The 25809-nt window shown below is 35.1% G+C and overlaps 1 protein-coding gene across 1 annotated transcript in view; it reads left to right on the top strand.

Annotated features, from left to right (window-relative positions):
• Window positions 1-16118: 16118 nt before the first annotated feature.
• tmtops2a (teleost multiple tissue opsin 2a) overlaps window positions 16119-25809 on the top strand; it is an 81528-nt gene continuing 71837 nt past the window's right edge. Inside the window, exon 1 of the mRNA XM_056459700.1 lies at window positions 16119-17006. Coding sequence (XP_056315675.1) covers window positions 16640-17006 — 367 coding nt within the window. The 5' untranslated portion in view covers window positions 16119-16639. The remainder of the gene's footprint in view (window positions 17007-25809) is intronic.

Genomic DNA, 25809 nt, shown 5'->3' on the forward strand with positions numbered 1-25809 from the left:
CCAAGTTATGTTTAACAGAGCAAAGAAAATGTCACAGTATTTCTTATAACTTTGTTTACTTTTCCTAAATACCCTAGTTAAGCGATTAAATTTCAATGTAAGCTGATTATTAGTATCTTGCAAAATAACTAAAAATGCGTTTTAAAAAAATCTCTTCCTTGAACAGCACTTCCATACATTTTTGCAGAGGTTCTATAAAGTTGGCTGAAAAACTTCAAATAAAGTAAGTAAAAGTGGTATTTATTGTCTAAAGGCTTTCTTAAATATACGCATAAATTTTTTGTTTTGTTTTGTTGTTGTTGTTGTTTTTTGCTTTAGATTGAGTTTGTTAATTTACTTATTTATTTATTTAGTTAGTTAGTTAGTTTTTTTTTATATTGGAAATGTGGTTGTGATAAATGTTGCCAGTTGCTTAAAAAAAGTATGCTATATACCATGGGGGTTAAACTCAGTTCCTGGAGGGCTACAGCCCAGCAGAATTTAGTTCCCACCCTGCTTTAACATTAAGCTGCAGTCACACTTGACTTTTCTTCCCATAGACTTTCATTCATACGCACGCGAAGTCAAGTTTCGCAGGTTGTTGCGGTGCAAAGTTCAAGCTTGGTGAACTTTAACCTGCTAAATCGCATCACTTGACTGCATGAGACCAATTGAGGATCAAAACAGGTCCTCTCTGGGCAGAAATGTAAAGCATGGAGCATGTCTAAACATCTTGTTTAATCCCGCCGCTTTTCGCCGCGCAGTACGACAGAATTTCGCACGTGATGCGATTTTGCAGTTCAGAGTTCACCAGGCTTGAACTTTCCAGCGCAGCAAACTGCGACACTTGTCAAACGAGCTTGCGTTTCCAGTCTGACGGATTCGTGTGCTTAGGAATGGAAGTCTATGGGGAGAAAAGCCCAACGTGACCGCAGCTTTACCTGTAGATTTTTAACAAGCCTCAATTAGTTTGATCAGGTGTTTTTAATTAGAGTTAAAGCTTAAACCTGCGGTCACACTGCACTTTTCTCCCCATAGACTTCCATTCCTAAGCACACGAATGGAAACGCAAGCTCGTTTGACAAGTGTCAAAGTTCAAGTTCAAGCCTGGTGAACTCTGAACTGCAAAATCACATCATATGACTGCGTGAGACCAATCGAAGATCAAAACATGACCTCTCGGGACAGTTAAAGTCACACTAGCATGTGCAGACCTGTGACCCTCAGTAATATGTCAGATGATATTTAAATGTTTGACATCCTGTGTGATATATATATATATATATATATATATATATATATATATATATATATATATATATATATATATATATATATATATATATATATATATATATATATATACTGGCAACACTGTTGCCAGCTACCCACTGTAATGGTTTGGTTACAGTAATTAACTGGCAACACCGATAATTACTGTAACCAAACTTTTACAGTGACTAACTGGCAACAGTGTTGCCAGCATTCTACTGAAAAAAAGCCTGGTAAGGTCTAAAAGTGTAGTTTATGCTTTAGAAGTCAAAAACTTACATACAGCACCTGCTGAGGTGCTTTTGATTTTCATGATTTAGATTTTTTAAGCATATCAAGGTCTCTCTCTCTCTCACACACACACAATCTTAAACACACTAAGCCAGAAACTAAGTTTTGCACTGCAACTGATAATCAACAGCAACAATTACAAATTCTACCTCTTCCCAAAACCACCAACAATCAAAAAATGCATGATTATTTGGCGTCATGTCTTTGCAATCAAAAATATCCTTATTACGGAAGTCAATGGAGCAATAATAGTCACCAACATAACAAAAGGGTAGTCAAATTGCCCAGTATTGTTGAGTTTTTGAAAATCTTTAAAGCATTTCTCCAAAATATGTGTCAAAATAAGACTTGTCACCAAAAATCATTGTGGTCAAATGAAGACTCAAAACTGGCTTAGAGTGAATGAAAACATCACCAACAGCACACAAGGGTTAAACAATAACTAAATGCACTACAGAACATTTCGTTTTCAAATACATGCACAACTGGCAGGTATTCTACAAACCAGACTTACAGCACTGTAAGTCTGGTTGGTGACGCTAAGTGCTGAACACTTATAGCTTGTTAGTCAGAGTTAAAAGTGTATATATAAGCGTTGAAATATAATCTCAGCTAGATTTTTTTAGGTATTAGCCTACAGAATTTACTCCAAATCAGCCTGCTTTATGCCAGGTTATTAAAGGTGCATACAACCTACTGTTGAAATGTGTTCTCACATTAAATTAATCTAACATTTTAGAATTTAACATTTAGAAACATCCTTAAAAGAACATGATACTGAGCATGTGCTTGTTTTTTTTATTATTATTATTCACACAACTTTTAGAGTACTTTTAGAAAGGTTAAGTTCTTTAAGTACTTTTAGAAAGGTTAATTTTTACTCATACTATGAGCAATATTTTAGAACTGATACGTTTACACTACCAGCACTACATTTTTTGGCAAGTAATAGTACTTTTACTTCAGTATTATTTGTCAGTAATCTTTGTTAAAGTTTATTACTTTATTACAGTTTTTTCTGAAACTAGCCGAACAGGTTTTATAGTGTATAATATTAAAATAATAATAATAATAATAATAATAATAATAATAATAATAATAATAATAATAATAATAATAACACTTTTTTCTGAAATATTAATATTGCATGTGGCATCAACACATTAGACTGTCTGAAGTCCAGGTGGTTTTGGATAAGACCACCAGGTGTGACCTAGTTATTTCTTTTGTTATTTATATATAGGCCACAAGATCAGGCATCAAAGAAGCTAAATTAGTTCCCTAAATAACCTCTTTCTGTAACCAATTCAAGATATTTGCATCTTTCTCTCTGCCCAGTGGCAACTTTCTATTCCTGACATCCTTCCAAGTTTACAGCCTCAGGTTTTCAGAATGTTTCGTTCTATGTAGACTTGACCTATAGTTTGCAGAAGCTCTGGGTATATCAAGCATTAGATTCCCTCTCACACACACGCACACATACATACAAACAGAGGATGGGTGATATCTTATCATTTGGCATATACCAGTAAATATTCAGCCCACTGTAAAAAAAAAAAAACTTATCATAATGGTCATGATAAAACCTACAGTCAGTGTGTGCAATGATTTATTACAGTAGGACACAGTTCTGCATTTTTGAGCCTGTATACAAACCAATTTACTGACATCCCTACTGAAAAAAACAGCTTAAACCAGCCTAGGCTGGTTGGCTGGATTTAGCTGGTTGACCAGCCTGGTTTTAGAGGAGTTTTGACCATTTCCAGGCTGGTTTCCAGCCATTTCCAGCCTGGTCTTAGCTGGTCAGGCTGGAAAATGACCAGCCAAAACCAGCTATGTCCAGCTTAAACCAGGTAGGTCAAGATGGTTTTAGCTGGTTTTAGCTGGTCATTTTCTAGCCTGACCAGCTAAGACCAGCCTGGAAATGGCCAAAACCCCTCTAAATTCAGGCTGGTCAACCAGCTAAAACCAGCCAACCAGCATAGGCTGTTTAGGCTGGATTTTTCAGCAGGGATACTTTAACTTCCTAACACCAGTCAAGTGTTCAAAAAATCTAATAGGTTTCATATCACTAAATTAGGAATAAATTATACCAATTTATACAATTCAATGCTGTGATAAAGGTTAGTTTAATTAGCATTACATTATAGGCAAGGTAAGGCAAGTTTATTTATATAGCACATTTCATACACAGTGGCAGTTCAAAGTACTTTACATAAACAGGAATAAAAAAGACAAGTATAAGAACTGGAGCACATCTGATCATTTCTGGAAGCTGATTCCAGCAGCAGGGGTGTAGTAGCTGAAGGCCGATTCACCCTGCTTTGACTGAAGCCATGGAATTTCTAGTTTATATGATCCTTAAAGGGGTGGTCCACTACGATATCATATTTTAAACTTTGGTTGACGTGTAATGTGTGAACATAAACAGTATCTTTGAATATAAGACGCTCAAAGTTCAATGGAAAGGGAGACCTTGGTTTTTACAGAGTTAGCATAGTAAAGCCTACAATGAACAAATTTTGGAGACTACAAAAAAATACTTCCGGGCCTGTGAGATCACAAACGTACTTTAACCGCGCACACACACTGCGCAGCTAAGGGGCGTTGCCAGAGGCGCTGTAATGTTACAGCAGAGGGAGCTAAAATGCCATCCAAACGCTGCTATTTCCACAAAGCTTCTTCTGTTTCTGTATTTGGGCTTCCAAATGACACGACACAAAGACAGAAGTGCTTACAGTTCAATATTAATTATGTTCCAGAGAATTATAAAATACATAGCAAGCATGATTTGACAAAACACAGCTTCCAGAATCTCTTTCAGTTCAGTGCTGGATTCGGTATAATCTCCTCAAAGAAGGAAAAGCTCCAACAAGCAGAAGCTGTAGCCTGTACGTTTTTCTTTGTTAAAATTGATCATGAGATGTACAGTGTCTAGCCTTAACGGTATCTTGTAGCAAAGACGTAAACAATGGGAAATGCTGTTTGGCACCGCTAACGATTTAGCTTCAAATTATTTATCAGTCAAACTGCTGTAAAAAAAACACACACACACGCTTCACCAGCGCGTGCGTGTCTCTCTCTATAGGCAGCTTTTCCATTCGTTTTACATATCAGATAATGAACTCGCAAAAGATATGTGAACGATTCATGTTACTTACACAGGCATATTCTGAATATATGTGAAAGACGTCATGTAACGTGTTGAGATAAAAAAAAAAAATACAGGAGAGCTCGCCTAACTCGTAGCAGCAAAAAAAGAAATCAAGGCTCACACAGGTCGCATCCCACATCTTGTGCTTTATTCTTCTGTCAGCAGTGTCACTGTATATTACAGAACAACTTAATCCGAGCATCAGAGAAAAAGAAAAATAAACATCGGTCCCACGCACTTGTGCTTCTCATATTACATGCGTCTACAGACGCAGTTTACACACACACATACAGTACACACACACACACACACACACACACACACACACACACACACACACTCAACGGCGATCTCTCTTAAAGGAGCCACACCCCATTTTCACTCGTTACAGACACTTGTCAGGTTTTATTTTAGAGAACAGGCAGGAGGTTGACTAACTGTTTACACAAAAAGCAGGTGCTTGTACAGGCGTGACGTGGAGCCGATCCACAAATCACAGCACATTATGACACATGACCAATCAGAGTCACTTGAGGGCGGGCCTTTCAGAGGAACATGGAAATATGACAGTCGTTTTCATGTTAGCTGAGTAGCTGTATATAAACAAATTGAAATTTATGAAAAAATAACGTGATTTCAAGTGAAACATGAGCACACATTGCTTTGCATCTTTTAAACATCACCAAGCCTTAAAATTACATTCTGGACCACCTCTTCAAGATCTGAGTGATCTGTTAGGTTTGTAGTCAGCATCTGTAATGTATTAAGGCCCTAGGCCATTTAGTGATGTATAGACAAGTAATAATACTTTAAAATCTATTCTGAATGTAACTGGGAGCCAGTGTAAAGACCTGAGGACAGGTGTGCTCTGATTTTCTAGTTCTGGTCAGAATTCTGGCCACAGCATTCTGGATGAGCTGCAACTCTCTGACTGTCTTTTGGGAAGACCAGTGAGGAGTCCATTACAGTAATCCACCCTGCTGGTGATAAAAAACATGAACAAGTTTCTCTAAAACCCTCAGTGGAAATAAAGCATCTAATTCTTGCAATTTTTTTAGATGATATGATATGATTTAGTTACTGCTTTGACTACTGAAACTCATATTTGACTCCAAAATCACACCAAGATTCTTGACCTTATTTTTTGTTGTTTGACCATTAGAGCCAAAGTACGCATTCACCTTGAGAACTTCATCTCTGTTCCCAAATGCAATGACTTCAGTTTCCTCTTTGTATAACTGAAGAAAGTTTTGGCACATCCAACTGTTAATTTCATCAATGGATTGGCAGAGGGTGTCAATGGGGCTGTAGTCATTAGGCAGTAAGGCTAAGTAAATCTGAGTGTCATCTTACGGTGGCCAGGAAGTGCAAAACAATATTACAAAGTGTGAAACACTTTTACAAAACTCGAGACAAATGTACATTTTGAAAAACATTTTTACCTATCAAAAGAAATAATTACATAGGAAAAACAATTTTACCAAGGACGAAACAAATTTAGATTTTAGAAAAAACTTAACAAGACGCAAAATGCGTTTACAAGTCCTGAAACAAATTTACAATAACCGATTATTTACGGAAAGGAAATGTACCACACAACAGGAGTGATGCGGGGAAAAATGTTGTTGTTGGTGAGCACGGTAAATTCGTGCTGTGGAGTACATGGCATAAATAAAGTTTATGGTGACCGAACATGGACTGCGGTCGATTGTTGTTTTGCCCGTTTTGCGGCAAACACATGAGCAGCTTAACACGGTTTTGCTTTCGGTGTTTGGAGTTGGATGCGGACCAGACGGAAACACCAGACATACAGCATCAATGTGTTCAATATTTAACGAGGGCCACTTGTACGCTGTAATCATAGACATGATGTCAAGTCTACATGGTGTAAACATCTGCTTGATGACTCTTAACAGTAAGCAGAATGAAGCTGGTGTTACGGTTTAACTGGCGACTGTGTTAACTGGGGACCCTTTCCTAATGTAAACTATTCACGTTTGCAAATTGGCAGATTCGTCACTTTTTCACAGCAACAAAACATGCCCATACCAAATAAATATTCTTATTACTTGATGTCAGTGTCAGTGTAACATTATTGATTTTAATATTTGTGTGGCAGAACAGTATATAACCAATATTAATTTAAAGAAATAATTATAATGTTATCAACGGGACTTGAACCCAAGTCAAAAGGTTCAGCGCGAGTATCAACCAACCTATCTAACTGAGCTATCCAGGTCCACGTTCATCCAGGTCCGTTTCACTTGTTTCACCATATCAGTCAATATATGCCGTGCTTTGATAGTTTCCATGCACATGCGTTTACATGTTTATACATACTCTCACGCTAATATTTTCTCAGAATAGCTCCAATATGTTTTATCGCAGTTGGTCAAACCATGATTTTTATAGTTGTTGACACAGGTTAACCTGTGTCTACAAGATCATACACGAGCTGATATTTTCCAGTGTGTGGTACATTCCCTTTCCGTAAGGAATCTGTAATTGTAATTTTGTTTCGGGACTTGTAAAAGTGTTTTGCGTCTTATTAATTTTTTTCTAAAAAGTTTTTGTTCTAACCAACATCTGAAATTTCTATTTTAGGAACGGCTTCTATTTCTCACAGGTGAATAACAGGATAAATGACAATGATCACCTCAGGTACACCTCATGCTTCAATCAGTGTTAAATGCTAATAATGTGAGTTTTAATGCCATTTTGCGTGACATTTATTGCCATACATGTATTAGATTGTACACCTGACTATTTCGCTGGAGGGCAGTAAAGTAAAATTACATTCCTTTCATGTTTCATCTGGTGCAAACAGCCACATTGCTTATCACAAAGTCATGTGATTTTGTTTTCAAAAGATCATGTGGTAAAAATTAAATGGGTGCAATGGGCACAAGTTACATTTGTAAAATATATGAAATGTTGTTTTGGTCATTTTAAAATCCCTTAGCCAAAGTCCATCATCAAAAGTGGTTCATTATTATAAACTCTCAGAACTGTATTGAGTGGACATGCTCTCAAAAAGTGGTCTCGCTCATTCAAATGTCTACGTGCAATTATTGCATTTTGTTTTAGTCTGTTAACATCTGGGAAGTTAATCTCAACTGGCTGAACTAATAGGAAAAGCAATATATACTTGTCTACTGTATGTTTTCGTATAGTTGTAACAGGAGGAGATTGTGCAGGGATGTTAGCCTCAAGGATATCTAAAAATAACTTGTCTAAAAGCATCCTGGAGGCAAACATCTCAAGTGTATCATGATGAGGAAAGTAAAATCTTGAATTAAAACATTTATTGGGAGAAATAAATTGCCAATGATCCGTTTTTCTAATGAATTTAAGTCTCAGATTATCAAATGTTTAAAAAAAAATCAAGATAATCTGAACATGACATGAAGTGACATAAAATATTTAATGGTGTAAATAAATTCCGATCCCTCAATGCATCAACAAAAGTACCTGAAATATATATGGGTCAGCTAGAGTTCATGGTCATTTGTGACTGTCTGTTTACATGATGTTTTTTTCCTAGTGGTGTGAATGTTTGTTTGTTTGCTGGACCCTGCCTCTCTCATGGGAAACTAACTGATCTCTGTCTAAGTTTTGGTAATCTGTTGAATATCCCAAAGAGATTTGTTTTAGTCTTCAACACACGCAGCACAAAACTACCGAAGGTTTCAGTGCAAACCTCTGCAAATGATGTATCCCCCTGCACTTTTGAGATGGTAACCTGTGTTTGCAACTCCTCATTATTGCCCTGATTCACTAATACCAATTTATCCTTTCCTGTCATTCAGACCTGCAACACATTCCGAAAAAGTTTGACAGGAGCAATTTAGGGCTAGGAATCAGGTAAATTGTGTTAAATAATGATGTGATTTGAAACAGGTGATGTCAACAGGTGATTGCAATTATGGTACAAAAGCAGCATCCAAGGAAGGTCTAGTCCTTTAGGAGCAAAGAAGGGCAAAGGATTGCCAGTATGCCAACAAATTCGTGAGAAAATTATTCAAATGTTTTAAAATAATGTATCTCAAAGAAAGATAGGAAGACATTAGGATATTTCACCTTCAACAGTGTATAACATAATTAAAAGATTCAAGGAATATGGAGGGATTTCTGTACATAAAGGACAAGGGCGCAAGCCTAAGATGAACTATCGTGATCTCTGATCCCTCGTCAAGAATCCTCATTCATCTATTGGCAACATCACCACATGGGCTCAGGACTACTATGGCAAACCTTTGTCAAGTCCACAATATGTAGTTACATCCACAAATGCCAGTTAAAAGTGTACTGTGCCAAATAGAGGGGCTACTGCATGTTAACAGTGTTCAGAAGTCAACTTCTCTGCGCTTGGAGGCATCTGGGATGGACCACCACACAGTGAAAACGTGTACTGTGGTCTGATGAAGTATTCAAGGAATTATTTTGGCAGAAATGGATGCCGTGTGTTCCGCACCAAAGAAGAAAAGGTTAATCCAGACTGTTACCAACAAGTTCAAAAGCCAGGGTCTATGATGGTATGTCATTGTGTCAGTGCCCTTGCCAAAGTTAACTTGCACTTCTGTGAAGGCACCATTAATGCTGAAAAGTACATAGAAATTTTAGAGCACAATATGCTGCCTTCAAGAAGACATCTTTTCCAGGGATGCTATCCATAAATCAACAAGACCATGCAAAACCATATTCTGCACACATTACAAAGTGCTGGCTGTGGAGGAAGAGGATACAGGTACTTGACTGGCCTGTCTGCAGTCCTGACCTGTCTCCAATACAGAATGTGTGGCACATTTTGAAGCGCAAAATGCAACAACGAAGATCCTGTATTGTTGCCCACCTTAGTACTTTGCAGGAAGAATAGGACAAAATAATCACGAACACTTCATCACTTGTTGTCTTCAGTGCCTAAATGTCTTTTCAGTGTTGTGAAAATGAATGTCAACATTACAAAATGGTAAATGCTTTACTGTTTCAACTTTTGGAATACATGTTTATTTTGGAAAAACAAACAAACAATAAAAATCACGAGAAACACAATAAATAATGTTTGTTGTATTGTCTGCAATGGAATACAATTCAAAGTAAATTTAGAAATCACTACTTTATTTTTTTTATTTGCGTTTCCATACCAACTTTTTCTGATTTGGGGTTGTTCTGCATTGTCCAATAAGTTTCAGCATTGCAGAGCCAATAGTTAAAGGTGACAACCTAATGTCTGTAAGACATGCTGAGACTGTCTGGAAGACAGCTCTTTGTAATGCAATGTAGAAAGAGAAGTTAAGTGATATAAATACTAAGCCCTAAGGCACCCCAGTAAGAATATATTGTGACTGGACACCTCAACCCTCCAAGTGACCCTGAAAGACCTACAGTAAGGGAAAACTTGAAACGCTGGAGTGCAGTACTTGAGATGTGCATTGTCATGAGGATAGAGAACAGAGGATTTGGTGGCCAACAGTGTCAAAAGCAAAAAGATGATTAACAAAGGTTTAGAAAAAATTTAGGCCCAATCACAATTCTATTTTTGTACCCCTACTGTACCTCTTCCCCTTCCCCTTGGCTCTTCAAACAGAGTGTGAAGAGGAAGGGCTTCAAAATTTACCCCTAAGAAATGGGATACCACTACAGCACCTGCACACGAAATCACCGAAGGCAACGATATCATGTCATAACGATCTAATGTGGCAATAAGATCGTATTTGTATTGTGCATTTACACCATGGCCATATTCATCTATGTAAACACAAGAAAACAACATTAACAATATAGCAGACACTGTAAAAAGCTCATTCCCAGCCACTAGACGTTTCTGACAGGGTATTTGAGTGTCATCGAGTGACAAAATGTTGTGGGACTGCTGTACAGGAGTTATTAATAGGGATTAGAGATAGCGAAATTTAGTGGTTTTTATTTTAGCGAGTTTTTTGTAAATGCATGATTTTTTTTTTAACACAAACGCCATTATGAATGTATTGAAACATATGTTTGTTTGTCATAAAAATTTGTAATATAAATACTAATTTGTGCATCTCCTGACTGAGCCTGTTAAAACACTGTAGGAAATGTACCAATTTTGATAATGTACTGATAATAAAAGTAATCTGAGAAAAGTAGGTTGAAGATGAATGTACAGTATATGTGAAGTGTGAACAAAAACAAGTTAGTGAATTGAGTCACTGAATTTAAAAAGTGAACAAAAAACTTCTTTTCATGTTAATTTACCTTTTGCATAAACAACGTCCAAATTACACCTTTGATTGCATGCCCATTAGGTTCATTCTATGCCAAGTAAATGTTTTAACCAATGCTCATATTCAAGACATAAATGAGTCATACATTCATTTACTATAAAACATAATTATTCAAAAGGGATGTGCTGAATGTCTGTAATTATGAATAATTTCAAGTTGAATTGCTTTCATTATTATAATGCATGCCTGTTTTGTGCTCTTTCTCAGAAACCTATTACAGTGTAGGTGACATTTTAATAAATGGCATATGGTATATCATCTTTAGTTCACCCAGGAAGAAGGACAATCATAACATTCATTGAGAATCACAACAGCGGCATCTCTTTCTATCCCATTTGTATTAAAAGGTTTGCTTTTGTACTAAAGCAACTATTTTTTCTCATTCCTATTGCATGACTAATGTGCGAAAAGCATAAGATCTGATACCATGAAACTGGCAATGGAATCATATCTACAAAGCAATACATTTACTAGCTCTTCATATTTCACTTCTCATCGACTTCAACATAATACTGCAGGAAATAAATGAATATGCCAATACTTCGCTCACTTAATAGAACTGAGTCAATACCACGGTATCCTTTCTTGTTTGAGTCATGGCATGTTCTGCTGCCAGTGTATCTCAAAGAGAAACAATGTATTTTTTAGAAAAGCCACATGCCACCACCTCAATCATTTTAGCTATAATCTGAGAAATCTGAGCTGCATTCCATTTCTCTGCTTAATATGTTACTTGATGAACCATCCAACCTTAACTCTCATTCCAGCTAATAACATAGAAAAATTATTAGCACAATTAGATATGAGAATGTGAAAGATAATTAGCTTTTTGTTTATTCTTTCAGCTGGTTCTTGTTTACGCACAGTTGTTGTTGTTTTGTTTCTGTTTCCATTTTTTCTTTAGCTCTTCTTTTTTCCATCTATTTTTATTTAAATTTTCTGTCATCAATTTTTATAGATGACATTTATATATTCCATTTATATAGCTTTTCAGGATACCTGCCATCTGTCATGCAAGTCACATTCGCGAACATGTTGACAGTTTTTCAAGGACAAAAATTAGATGTCATTTCTAGTTTCAAGACTGTGTCTGTATTAACTTGTTAATTTTTGAATGTCATAAACTGTATGTCATTATCACTCTTTCAAAGTTAAAACAAATAATTGAAATCATTTAAATTTTCATTCTCACAGTATAATTTTTTTGTAAATATCTGAGAAACAACAGTTTGTGGAGTTTGCATGTTCTCCCCATGTTTGCGTGGGTTTCCTCCGGTGCTCCGGTTTCCCCCACAAGTCCAAAGACATGCGCTATAGGTGAATTGGGTAAGCTAAATTGTCCATAGTGTATGTGTGAGAATGAGTGTGTATGGATTTTTCAAAGTGATGGGCTGCAGCTGGAAGGGCATCCGCTGTGTAAAACATATCCTGGATAAGTTAGCGGTTCATTCTGCTGTGGCGACCTCAGATTAATAAAGGGACTGAGCCAAAAAAAAAACAAGAATGACAAAACTTTTTGCATTTTGGCAAAACTTTTAGGGGGGCTGAATAGAAAATATGGGGCTAAAGCAATGCCCATGCAGTTTCATAATTTTACCTGAATGTTTCAGCGATACATCATTCAGTTGGCTTGTCGTCCGTCTTGAAAAACTCTCACGAAATTTTCTCAGAGCTGCTGAGGTCGTCAGGGGGTGGGGAGTGGTGCAAGTTAAACAAAAATGCACCAATTGCAACAAATTAAGGTGCGAGTTAAAAAAAACCATTTGGTATACAGTTAAAGGGGGACGTGAATACACGTAAATCAGATTACAGGACAGCAAACTTGCCATTGATTTCAAGTAACATTTTAATACAACAGGTTACAGTTACTGTGACTGTTAAAAAATATCCACCTCTTATTTTTAGTAGATGTGCAGGTACGAAGTATATAAACCGATCTGGTCATGTGACATTGAAAATATTAATCTAAACCTTTGAATTTCTTGTTGTCCCAAAGCCATCAAAACCTAGAGCTTCCAGAAATAGAAAAAAAGACAGGCAAATATGTTGCCAATGTTTTTGAAGAGTTTCTTGCAATGTGCATATATATATATTTTGCTAAAATATTTTTAAAATCTTGATATATACAGTTGGCGACGCAGTGGCGCAGTGGGTAGCAGCAAGAAGGTCGCTGGTTTGAGCCTTGGCTGGGTCAGTTGGCATTTCTGTTCTCCCCGTTCTGTTCTATTTTTTTCATGTTCTCCCCGTAGTGGGACATTAGTTTCCCCCCACAAGTCCAAAGACGTGCGCTATAGGTGAATATAGCTAAAATAGTCAGTACTGTATGAGTGTGAATGAGTTTGTATGGATGTTTCCCAGTGATAGGTTGCAGCTGGAAGGGCATCCGCTGCGTAAAACAAATGCTGGATAAGTTGGCAATTCATTCCGCATTGGCAACCACAGATTAATAAAGGATCTAAGCCGAAAAGAAAATGAATTAATGAATGATACTGTATATACAGTACCGTATAGTTAATATTTCAATAACAGCCAGCTGTCAGTGAAACCATGTTCATTCAGAATTCACATAATTAACATAAGGCTGAGTTGCTAGAAACCGATGATGTGAGATGACATTAGAAGCTGATACTTCCTGTTTAATCAGTCAATTGACTGACCTGAACCAGCTGTATGACAGTTTGTTGCCAATTATATTCAAACACATGTTTCTTTCAACAAAATCCTGCCATTGCATTAACTATTAAATCATGCTAGACTTGTGTGATTGGTGACCTATTGGTCTGTTTTGCATTGGTTTCGGATGTCATTTCTGTCACTCCACATACTATTCGGTCATAATCTCTACAGAGAGACTCATTAATGTTACTCTGGATCATATCAAATATCACACCTCTTATGATATGAGATCATTGTCCTTGTGCCTTTGACTAAGTTGTGAGTCATGTCTGTGATTAAACTTAAATTCTTGATTTTACATGTAGAAACCCAACTTGTGGGTGTATAATGCTATTATTTCAAAATAATATTGTATCTTGAATTGTATTTTATTTTGTTGAAATAAACATATACAAATGTACATATGTATGCTTGATGTCTAGATGTCAGACAGTGGGAAGACACATTACAAGGTTAATCAATGCATTATGAATTTGGAGGCCTTCAGGAAAACAGTTTAGCCTGAAGTATGGAAATAAACGTCAGAGCATGACTAAAAAGACAGGGTCATGGTAAGCATAAATCCATGTATTAAAGTCTTTGGGACTTTTAAATTGACAGGACAAGGTCACAAAAACTTGAGTTTAAATTAATTGTTTTGTCTTGTCGGCAGAATTTCAACATGCTCCGGAGTTGTGTAGTTTACAGAAGAGTAACATTGTCATTTTATCTGCTAGAATTAATAATTGTGCACACAAAAATCCATCAATAAATAAATAGAGTGGGTGACCTGTTTTCACACTGTAATAACATAAGCAGAATCCAATAAGTAATGTCAGGGCAAATTAAACTTTTAAAACCAGCCTTGTGAAATTAAATAAACAAATAAAACACAACGTTATTTTTTTATATAAAAACACAAAATAAAAATTAAGTAATCTTTATTTTCTCTTACCTGCCACCTACCACCTGCCCTTTTTTGCCTTCAAGACTGTTCTTCTTGCCATGCTGTAGATTCAACAATATTTCAAGACCATTTTAGCCTCACCTAGCTGTTGCAGATTTGTCAACCACATATCCATAATGTGAATCTTCCATTCCACCACACCCCAAAGGTCCACTAATGGATTGAGATCTTGTGACTAGGAGGATATTTGAGTATAGTCTTCTGCCAGACCCGACAAGGCTTGACTTCAAGTTGGAGTGAAAATTATTCCTTGGGGTCAAACAATTATATAAACAGTTGAAGTCAGAATTATTATTATTTTTCCAATCTTCTATTGTCCAATTTTGGTGAGCCTGTGCGAATTGTAGCCTCAGTTTCCTGTTCTTAGCTGACAGGAGTGTGGTCTTCTGCTTCTGTAGCCCATCTGCCTCAAGTTTTGACATGTTGTGCATTCAGAGATGCTCTTCTGCATACACCGGTTGTAACGAGTGTTATTTGAGTTACTATTGTCTTACTATCAGCTCGAACCAGTCTGGCCCTTCTCCTCTGACCTCTGGCATCAACAAGGCATTTGTACCCACAGAACTGCCACTCACTGGATATATTTATATGTATATATATATATATATATATATATATATATATATATATATATATATATATATATATATATATATATATATACATTGCAGACCATTCTCTGTAAACCCTAGAGATGGTTGTGCATGAAAATCCCAGTAGATCAGCAGTTTCTGAAATACTCAGACCAGCCTGTCTGGCACCATAAACCATACCATGTTTAAAGTCACTTTGTTCCTCATTCTGATGCTCGGTTTGAACTGCAGCAGATCGTCTTGACCATGTAATGCATAAATGCATTAAGTTGCTGCCATACTGTATGTGATTGGTTGATTAGAGATTTGCATTAACGAGCAGTGGCCGGTGAGTACTGATTTCTTATTTTTTGCATGTTTGTCAACCTTCAATGTTTCAGATCATTAAGCCAATTTAAATTAATAAAAAAAAATGTAATACAATAAATAAATACTAGTCAAAGATAACACAAGTAAAAAATCATGCAGTTTTGAAATGAAGGAGAAATCAAAATTCCTCTACAGCACTGTAACAGACTCATTGCAGAAGAAATCAGTAAGGGGGCAAACATCTATATACCAATATTACATTTAATATACAGTTAAATTAATATAAATGAATTCCATTAAACATTTAAATTCAGTTTGAGTGGTGCAGTGGGTAGCACAAACGTTCAGAGAGTTAATTAAAGTGCTAACGTGCAGTTGCTACAATATATTATTTAAACACATAATCAATAAAATTTATCAATAAAATCAATGCAAGTCTAGCGACAATTATTGCTGTTACAAATACTATAATGCAATCATAACCGGTGTCCACCCACACTAAGTGCAAAAAGACCTCACTTGAAAATGTAAAGCCCCGCGCATGATATGGAGTGTCGACGTCACTCATTATTATCCTCTCAAGGCTTCTTCCACACATATGCGCTCTCAAGTGCCCTGAAGAGGCGGCAAAGTAGAGATGCGCGAGCTTTGCAGCGGGGAAAAAAACTTGATTTCGTTCTCATAGGCTTCTTAATAACCTTTTTATGTGCACACCTGTCATTTAGTCTATACAGCAGCATGTCAAGGTAATTGTTTTCAGTTTGTTTTACTTCTGTCAGCGTACATTCTGACTGTATGAAGAAGGCTAGCTCACTTGTATTGTTGTTTGATATTCTGGAAAGCTGTTTGCTGTTTACCTTTACGCATTGCACCGGCGTCCTCTCAAATGAGCACAACAAGCTTAACCTGCTTGAAATGGACTAAGGGCTTTATATTTGGGCTGCAAAGCCCCTGCGCATATTCTTGCGCTGTGAAGACGCTTGTGAAGATTTGACGACGGAATTATGAAGCATGAATTGAGACTCTTAAGAGAACTTGATCAACTCTTCACATAACATGGTCCACTCTCGGTTGTGGAGTAGCTTCGAAAGAATTTCATCTATGGATCAAGGACGCAGTAAACGTAATATCAGTTGAACACTGTGCGGCAAAGATGTTTCCTGAAGAAACTAATATGAGTTACATTTCGAATGGCACGGATGATTACTTGCTGTCTGCACTTGAAGACTGGAGCGACACTCCTGCAGAGAAACTGTCACGGACGGGACACAATGTAGTCGCCGTTATTTTGGGATCTATTCTGATATTCGGGACCCTGAATAATCTTGTAGTCCTCGTTCTGTTTTGTAAATTCAAGACACTGCGGACCCCCGTGAACATGCTTCTGCTGAACATCAGTGTGAGTGACATGCTCGTGTGTCTATTCGGCACCACGCTCAGCTTCGCGGCCAGTATCCGCGGCCGGTGGCTGGTGGGGAGACACGGCTGCATGTGGTACGGCTTCGTCAACTCATGCTTTGGTGAGTAAACAATAACAACAAAACAAGCTTGCACGCGAACAAACAAAATATGCATATTGTCTCAGGGAAGCAAATTTGAATCGCTTCAACATAGTTAGATGTTGAGGTAAATTGATGAATAAACCACAAATCTGGAACATGTAATTTACACAGTATGTGTTCTAGGAAAATGGCAATTTATTTCAGGCTGTTTAATAGAGTAAATATGCTTATGTGGAAAACTAAAAAGTTTAAAAACACAATATTTAGGCTAGATAAATAAAATTTGATGTTAGATTTTTTTTTATATTTTTAAAAGAATTGTATTCAGTGACCCATTCACAAAGACTTCCTTAGTTAATTTCTCTTTGTTTGAATTTTACACAAGCTTTGCATCCATGCATTGTGTGATATTTTCAATATATTAAAAAAGTAGCTTGTAACAATTCACAATTTAGCTAGATTTTTGCTTTATTATTTTAAAACAAATTACATAGATGGGCTTAGAAAATCACAGATTGTTTATTTAAAAAAATGTGTCTGTTTGACTGACTTTTGCAAAATCAAGTTCAGCGCTTTATTGTTTCCCTTTTAAAGACTATGATTGTTCATCTAATGTTAGATTGCACATCAAAACATGATCGAAAATATGATTCGAATAGAGCTAAATAAATATTATCCAGCTTCATACTTGTCAGTATGGTTTGCCATGATACATTTGTCTTCACTGTGCTTCACCAGCACTGTAATGTTTCCTTTTATTGTTTACATCTGGGTCCAATCTCAGGAATTGCAAAAGAATAAGAAAAAAGTAATGGTACAGTACGAATAGTCATAAAAAGCGTATCACTGTACAATAGGGTTAAGTTTGTTATTTCAGAAGTTAATGTACAATAAGCAATATATTTATTAAAGTACTTTTCAGATTTAACGTTGATCATTCATTAGTTCTTGTTAACTGACAGTGCATTAACTAACAAGCACATCTTTGGATTTTAATAATCCTAATGAAACCTCATTGTAAAGTTTGAACATGTGGTGGAAGTTTATATAAACCTTAGCAATGACATCTAACACTGCACAGAGAAATGCAAAGACTTGAGTCTTGGGTCTGCTGCTTATCATGTAACATTGGCCTTGACACTGTGATGTACTGGAAAGACCACACATAATGTGTCTGAAAATAGGCAGAAATAAGGTCTGTCGGTCTCTCATCGCTATTGCGTAGCTACTATTTTTTATTGAAATTTTTTTCTTTTCTTTTTTTTTCCATCGAGGACATGAGGAGGTTATTCCAGATGAAACTCACTTGTTTAGTATAAATTTCCTTAACGATCAAACTTAAAATTCATATATTTTTAATTTAGGCCTATAAATAATAAACATAACAAAACCTTTGCTGCACATTCTGTTGTGAACAATCTACTAGATGCCTTCTGTTTGGTATTGACAGTTCATACTTTTTGTAACCTGTAAAATGTCTTTTTATATATTTCTGAAACACATCCTCGCTCAAGTAATACTTTTGACTTTTTTTTAATACTTTAGTATTTTTTTAAATGGCTTATGAAAAAAGGGTAACAATTTAGTTTATGGCCAATTCTCACTATCAACTTTCACTTAATACCTGCCTTTATTTATTCGTTGTTATATAAAAAGCATATTCTACATGGCCTTATTCTATATCCTTAATACCACCATCTATTGAGGCAAAAGTCAAGGTTAATGGTGTCTTAATAGTGAGAATTGTACCTTAAAATTGTTTTGTACCTGATGTGGCTTATGTTGATTTTTCCATAAATTGTTTCATATAAAAACCATGTCAAAAAGATCAAAAATATCATTTTCAGAAACATTTGTGAATATTTCTGTAAGCACTGTCAATGCATTATATGTTTTGACCCTATAAAAAAACATATGTTTTGACCCTATGTTTTGATATTAAAAGGAAAAATTAGTGGTGTTTTTTTGATTTTTGATTTTTCTAAAGCATACAAATACAATAATTAGTTTGCAGATATTTAAGAATCATGCAAAGTGAACATGCATCTGAAGAACAATTCTTAAATCAGTTATTCTACCGTGAATATGTGCATTCTGTGTCAGATTCTCTGTTTTGGTCTCCCAGTCCCCATGTATTTCAGCACTCCTGGTTGCCTTGCTGGAAAAAATTGTACTTTATTTAAGTCATGAAGGCTTCGTCAATAGCCATGGCCGAAAACGCAACATCTGAAGGACAAGCCTATGAAATGAGACATGGTTTCACAGTTATAAAAATCCACATGATGTGGTTTTTAATTAACAAACAATATAAATATTACAAACACGACATGACAAGATTTGCAGTGATATGCATTTTGGCTATGCACACCCTACCCAACAACACAGAAACATTTAAACAGCCACTCAGAAGCTAATAGTGCATTTATGAGAATATTATGAAAGTAGTTTGCTATGCTGTTATTAAGATGTAAATAAGTTTGAATTACAATGAATTTCATGACAGACTAATCCAGCAAATGCACTTACAGGGTGTCTGCAGGGTCTTAAAAGCATTAAAAGTTGTTAAATGAATCATGAGAAAATGGAGGCCTTTGAAGGGTATTAAAAAGTCTTAATCACGTTTTTACAAGGTCTTAACATTGTTCAAGTGTGTTTGACTTCAAAAAAGCATAAATATATTTATTTTCCTCCCAATATTATCAACAGCATGCTTGATCTATGCAATTAGTTCGGGCCGAGGTCCAAAATGTGTCAAAATGGGAAAACGTAAGTTTGCATACTCCTGGTTGAAGAAAGATGAGTTTAAAAAGTGGCTGAAGCCTGTCGCTGAAAACAACCACATAATTTATTCTTTCGAGCTTTGTTTACCTGAGCTTATCTGAGTTCTGTTGCATGGTTGTGCTCCATTGATTTATTTAACTACAACTGTTTTGATACTGGGTTTGATACCGAGACACGGTTTGATACTGATTAGTGGTGATGAGGTCTTAAAATATTCTGAGAATGTCTTTAAAAAAGTCTTAAAAATTTATTGAAATTAACTTTAGGATTTTTGCATACCCTGACTAAACTGCAGTTGCTGTTTTTAGCCCTCCATATTTATATCTATTTTTTCTCTTGAGTATGAACTCCATAGTCTGCAGTCAGTATTATGATATAAGAGAATGTTTTATGTGTAGTCTCTTTTAACTCTCAATATGTGAGTGATGGCCCAAAGTGTGGTATTGATTTGCAAAAGCCTTTGATGAAAGGCACTGTTGAAACTCCCTGTGTAAATCACTGAAAAGTATTCTGATGGATTAATAAGGCCATTTAAATCTTGTAGTATCTAATACATTTTAAGTGATCTTCAGAGAGTTCATCCCTGGAGTGCTATAAATATGCTATAAAATATTTACTTTGTGAGGTTAAAAAAAGTACTGCGTGTTTAATTTCATCAGGCTCCCTGGGAAGTCATGCAGGCACGAAAGTTAAGCTTTGATGCAAGGGAAAACAGCTGCTGATGTGTATCTGTGAAATCCAAGACTGTTGACATACATTTTACAAAATAACATTTCGTCAACATATATTTTTGACATTTATGTGAGCAAAACTGGTTACACCACATGCCAGAGCCCCCCATTTTCCTTCTGCAGTATATAGGGAGAATGTTTCTGAGAATCTTTCTCCCTATATGACAACAACAATTTTCACAATGCTTTTTTCATAATATGCCAGTCCATTCATAATTCACAGTTGATATAGTCCATGTTTTGGCATTCAGTCCATTAAAAATGAACCAAGTGTACACAACTTCCATTATGGTGTAGTTAATAAATAAATACATTTCACCCATGTTGCATTATTAATGGCTGTCCTACTGTATGTAGATTTTATGTAGTATAGCATTAGGCATCGGGCAGAGACCACAATGAGTGACGGAAACATTAGAAGACACTTCTAAACAGTTCTTGCAAAGATGACTGCAATATTCTGTATGTAATAAAAGCCTTTTTCCACATAGAATAAATAAAGGGTAAAGGCAACAGTGAACTGTTTTTATCATTTTTCAGACTTTGAGAAAACTTCAAACTGCAGTTGTGCAAAAATTGCTTGTTTGCAGTCATGCGATTCTGGTGACATTGTCACCTTGGAATTATAAGGTTGTATCTGCGTTCTGAATGATTTTGAAATATTGAGCTTCAAAGTTTTTGCATTCCATAGCAAAAATTATGTGTGTAACATTGTTTTTTAAATGTAAATGTTTCTTAAAATGTAAACAACTTAAAAAAAAAAAACATCCCATAATGTAAATAAGTTGTCATTTAATAAGAATATGTCAACAACTCAATTTTGACGAAAATGTCAGATAGAACCTTATAATTCTAAGGTGACGACATGTGAAATTCAGATGTAGGGCAGGAGATAAAAAAAAAATGGAGGTCATAGGAAAATCTTTATTGCTGCAATTTAAAGTTAACATCGAATAAACTATATAGTACTATACTAAATAGTATGATATAGTACTATACATCATTTTTGAAAAGAATGATATAGTGACGAGTGTTTACTGAAACCATAGTTACTTTGACGCAGATCCATCATTTTAACCACGTTAGCTATAACGTAAAACATCCATAATGACGCTCTAAATGGGGTAGAGTAACAATTTCTTTAGAGAAAAAACCCATAATTTTTGTGCAAATTATATTGTTTTACACGCACACGCATTTAAAACATGAGTGCATGTTTTGGTAAAAACATGCACTTGTTTTCCATATTAATTGAGATGTAAAAGGCACATATAGGATGAATGAATGTTTCCTTTGGAATATTTCATGTTTTATTCTTCGTACATTCTACAAACATAAAACCACTTACAAAAAGCCAACACATATAACATCTCATATATAAATCATATAAATCGTTAATCGTTGTAATTTACTTTAGGCTATTTATTAAGAAATCCTACTTAATATTTAATCATATTTAATTTAATAATAATAATAATAATAATAATAATAATAATAATAATAATAATAATAATAATAGTTTGCAAATGTTCATTGGAACGATAGATTTGGAAAATGCCAAATCAATGAACTATGTTTGTAATAACAAATCTTGCGACCTTAGTTGGCTAATGATGGTTTTCGAAACGCACTGCAGGTTGTTGATTGTGGCCTGTGACACTTTTTTTGGTTCATCTTTGTAATTAAGCATTTTATGTTCAGATTCCATTTATAATTATTTTTTTACCTCCACAATGTTTATTTTTTTATTTATTTATAATGATTATTATTTTTGTTAGTCTATGGGTTAATAACCTCTGCACCAATGTGCTCCACAATAACAACCATCTAATTTTGCTTGAGTATAAATAGCATTTTGTTTTTGTCCTGTTGATTGAGCAACAAACATTAAATGTTGCTGCACCTCATTTAAAAGTTTGTACCTAATATAAGTATGTGTGCTGTGCATACTTGTGATCAGGGCCAGATAGAATCTACGGACAAGTTTTTACTATTTCTGTGCAAAATTTTGTACAAAATTTGTGGATTTATGCAGAATGTTTTTTAGAGTAAAAACTTAAAACAGGAAATAAAAAAGAATAATATTTTAACTTGTATTTAAAATTTGCAATGCAAATCCAATTGGAACAACTTGATATTGAAACTTAATAAATATGTTTACACACATTTGCATTAAAACATAGACTCAACAATGGCCTTAAAAATCAAAACAATTCCACTTGGGCCTATTTATGATGTATGTAAGTACACACATGTACAGTTGAAGTCAGAATGATTAGCCCCCCTTTGAATTTGTTTCTCTTTTTTAAATATTTCCCAAATGATGATTAACAGAGCAAGGTAATTTTCACAGTATGTCTGATAATATTTTTTCTTCTGGAGAAAGTGGTCACACTTTACAATAAGGTTCATTAGTAAGTGTTAATTAATGCATTTACTAACATGAACAAACAATGAACAATACATTTACTACAGTATTTGTTCATGTTAGTTAATGTTAGTTAATGAAAATACAGTTGTATATATATATATATATATATATATATATATATATATATATATATATATATATATATATTCGATAGCCTACAGAACAAACTATTATGTTTAGAAATGTGTTGAAAAAAATCTCTCCATTAAACAGAAATTGGGGTAAAAAATAAAGAGGGATAATAATTCAGGGCGGCTAATAATTCTGAAAATGTTTTTAAGGCCATATTTTCCTAAATTGTTCATTTAGTTCCTTAAAATGTTCCCCTTTTTGAGCAACAACTTTTAGAACATTTTAAAAGCTCTTTGTCATTTCTCGGTTTTACAGATTTAAGCAACTGTAAACAACTCAGAACATTTGATGTTCTGTTTATAGGCAATTTTTATATATAGAAGAATCACTTCCTGCCCTTCATCTGAATTTAGTTTTGAATCATGTGCAAACAACCAATTTCTTCTCTTTTGGGGTGGAAACTAAAAAGAAGATGTGCAAACTATAAATATGGAATTCTGGAATGAAAATGTTTATTATCAATAATTATGATTCTGGGAACATGATAAAAGCAACAAGTTGTTTTACTTGAAATGCTAAAAACAACAAGTTGATTTTACTCAAAGTCAGTAAACCTGTTGTTCTAACTTTAAAATTATGCATAAAGTTTGTTTAAAATAGTAAGAGTTAGATTCTTAATGGGTCTAGAACATGGATAGAAAATATGAATCTTTAAATCCTTTCTCTCATTTGCTCTCATTAGTCACACAACACAGGAGAAGTGAAGCAGCATGTTACATGCACTCGCATACACTGGACATTCATTCATTCATTTTCTTTTCGGCTTAGTCTCTTTATTAATCTTGGGGTCGGCAAAGCAGAATGAACCACACCAGCTTATTCAGCATTTGTTTTATGCAGTGGATGCCCTTCCAGCTGCAGCCCATCACTGGGAAACATCCATACACACTTATTCACACACATACACTACTTTAGCTTACCCTACAGCACATGTCTTTAGACTGTGAGGAAAACCGGAGCACCCGGAGGAAACCCACACACAAATGCCAACTGACCCAGCCGAGGCTCGAACCATCAACCTTCTTGCTGTGAGGCGATAGTGCTACTGACTGTGCCACCCTGTCGCCTGCACTGGACATATCACACTCAATTAATCTATTTACTACACCTGAGAATATTTCCTTCAATAATGAACAAAGTGATAGTAACGATAGCAGAAATATATAAACTCCATTCAAGACACAGAAAGCTAAATGTTTTGATAAAATGTACCCAATATGTCAGTAGTGCATGCGTTAATGATTTCAGATATTTTAATATGTGCTTACTCACATTACACTCAGTATCAATCAGCCAAATGTAACATTTATTTGACATTTTGGTAAATAAGTCATTTTCACAGAAATGTAAAATCCAGAGGGCAATATACAGTGGGGAAAAAAGTATTGAACATGGCATGTTTTTTGCTGGAAATAATATTTCTAAAGGAGCTGTTGACATGGAATTGAACCAGATTTTGGCAAAAACCCAAACAATTCAAACATAAAAATATAATAAAAAAATATTTATGTTGAATAACAATGGAATGACACAAGGAGAAAGTACTAAACTACTGAAAATTATTTAATACTTTTATAAAAGGCTTTTTTGATGATGGCAGCTTAAAGACGCCTCTCATGTCATCAATGAAGTCACATGCATTGCTCAGGTGTGATTTTCGTACAGACTTCAACAGAGTGTAAAACTCCTGAAGGTTCTGTGGGCCTCGTCTATCAAATCTGAGCTTTATTTTGTATTTTCTATTGTATTCAATTCAGGTGATTGGCTGGGCCATTCTACAGCTTGATTTTCTTTCTCTGAAACTATTTAAGAATTTCCTTTTGGATCATCGTCTTGCTGAAATGTCCACCTTGGTTTTTATCTTCATCATCCTGGTAATGTAGATGTTTAAGCAGCTGATATTAATTTACAATGGCGAAGGTACAAAGGGTTGCTGAGTAACTACAGAGAGATTTCACTTGCTGTCTCGGCTTTCACTGCCTTTCTGCACCTCCCTTTCTTCACATGTTCAATACTTTTCCCTGTGTCATTTCATTTTATTACACATAACTGAATTTGTTAACTTATTAGTTTTGCTTTCTTTGCATACATGGATTTCTTTGGTACAGCGGCAAAAATTTCAAGTCTACAGCATCTTTAGAAATATGATTTCTGAGAAAAATGGTACTTATTTCCCTCTCTGTATGCAAAAATGCATGAATGAATTAATAAAAAATATAATAATAATAATAACAATAATAATAAAAAGAATAAAAATAATATTATATATATTTTTATTAATTCATGTTATATTACTTCAACAATCTTATCGTTTATATCAATATCATGTCGACATGACATTATTTTGACATATACAGTAAGAACATGACTGACTATATTGAGCTGCATATACATTAAACTAGTTCCAGTGAATTTAACTTCCTATTTTTACATAATTACCACAGGAGGAAACAGCTGTTGTTGATGTTGTACAGTCTATGGTTGAAGCCTTAACTAATATTTGACATCAACCTGAAATCATTGCATTGGGCAGATGCACTAATTTGACTATTCTTGCATAACATCCTAATTAATAACTTTAATGGGAAAATCAGGTTGATGTCATACACTCTCATATTATGATGCATGTGTATGTACAAGCAAGGTTAGAGAGAAGCATACAGTGTATCCATGCTAATCTCAAATTGAGCTTATGTCTTGTCTTCACTCAAGCTTGTTGTGTCTAAATCCTTATGAGCAGAGTATC

Source organism: Danio aesculapii, chromosome 6 (genome assembly GCF_903798145.1).
Source record: "Danio aesculapii chromosome 6, fDanAes4.1, whole genome shotgun sequence".
Taxonomy (NCBI): domain Eukaryota; kingdom Metazoa; phylum Chordata; class Actinopteri; order Cypriniformes; family Danionidae; genus Danio; species Danio aesculapii.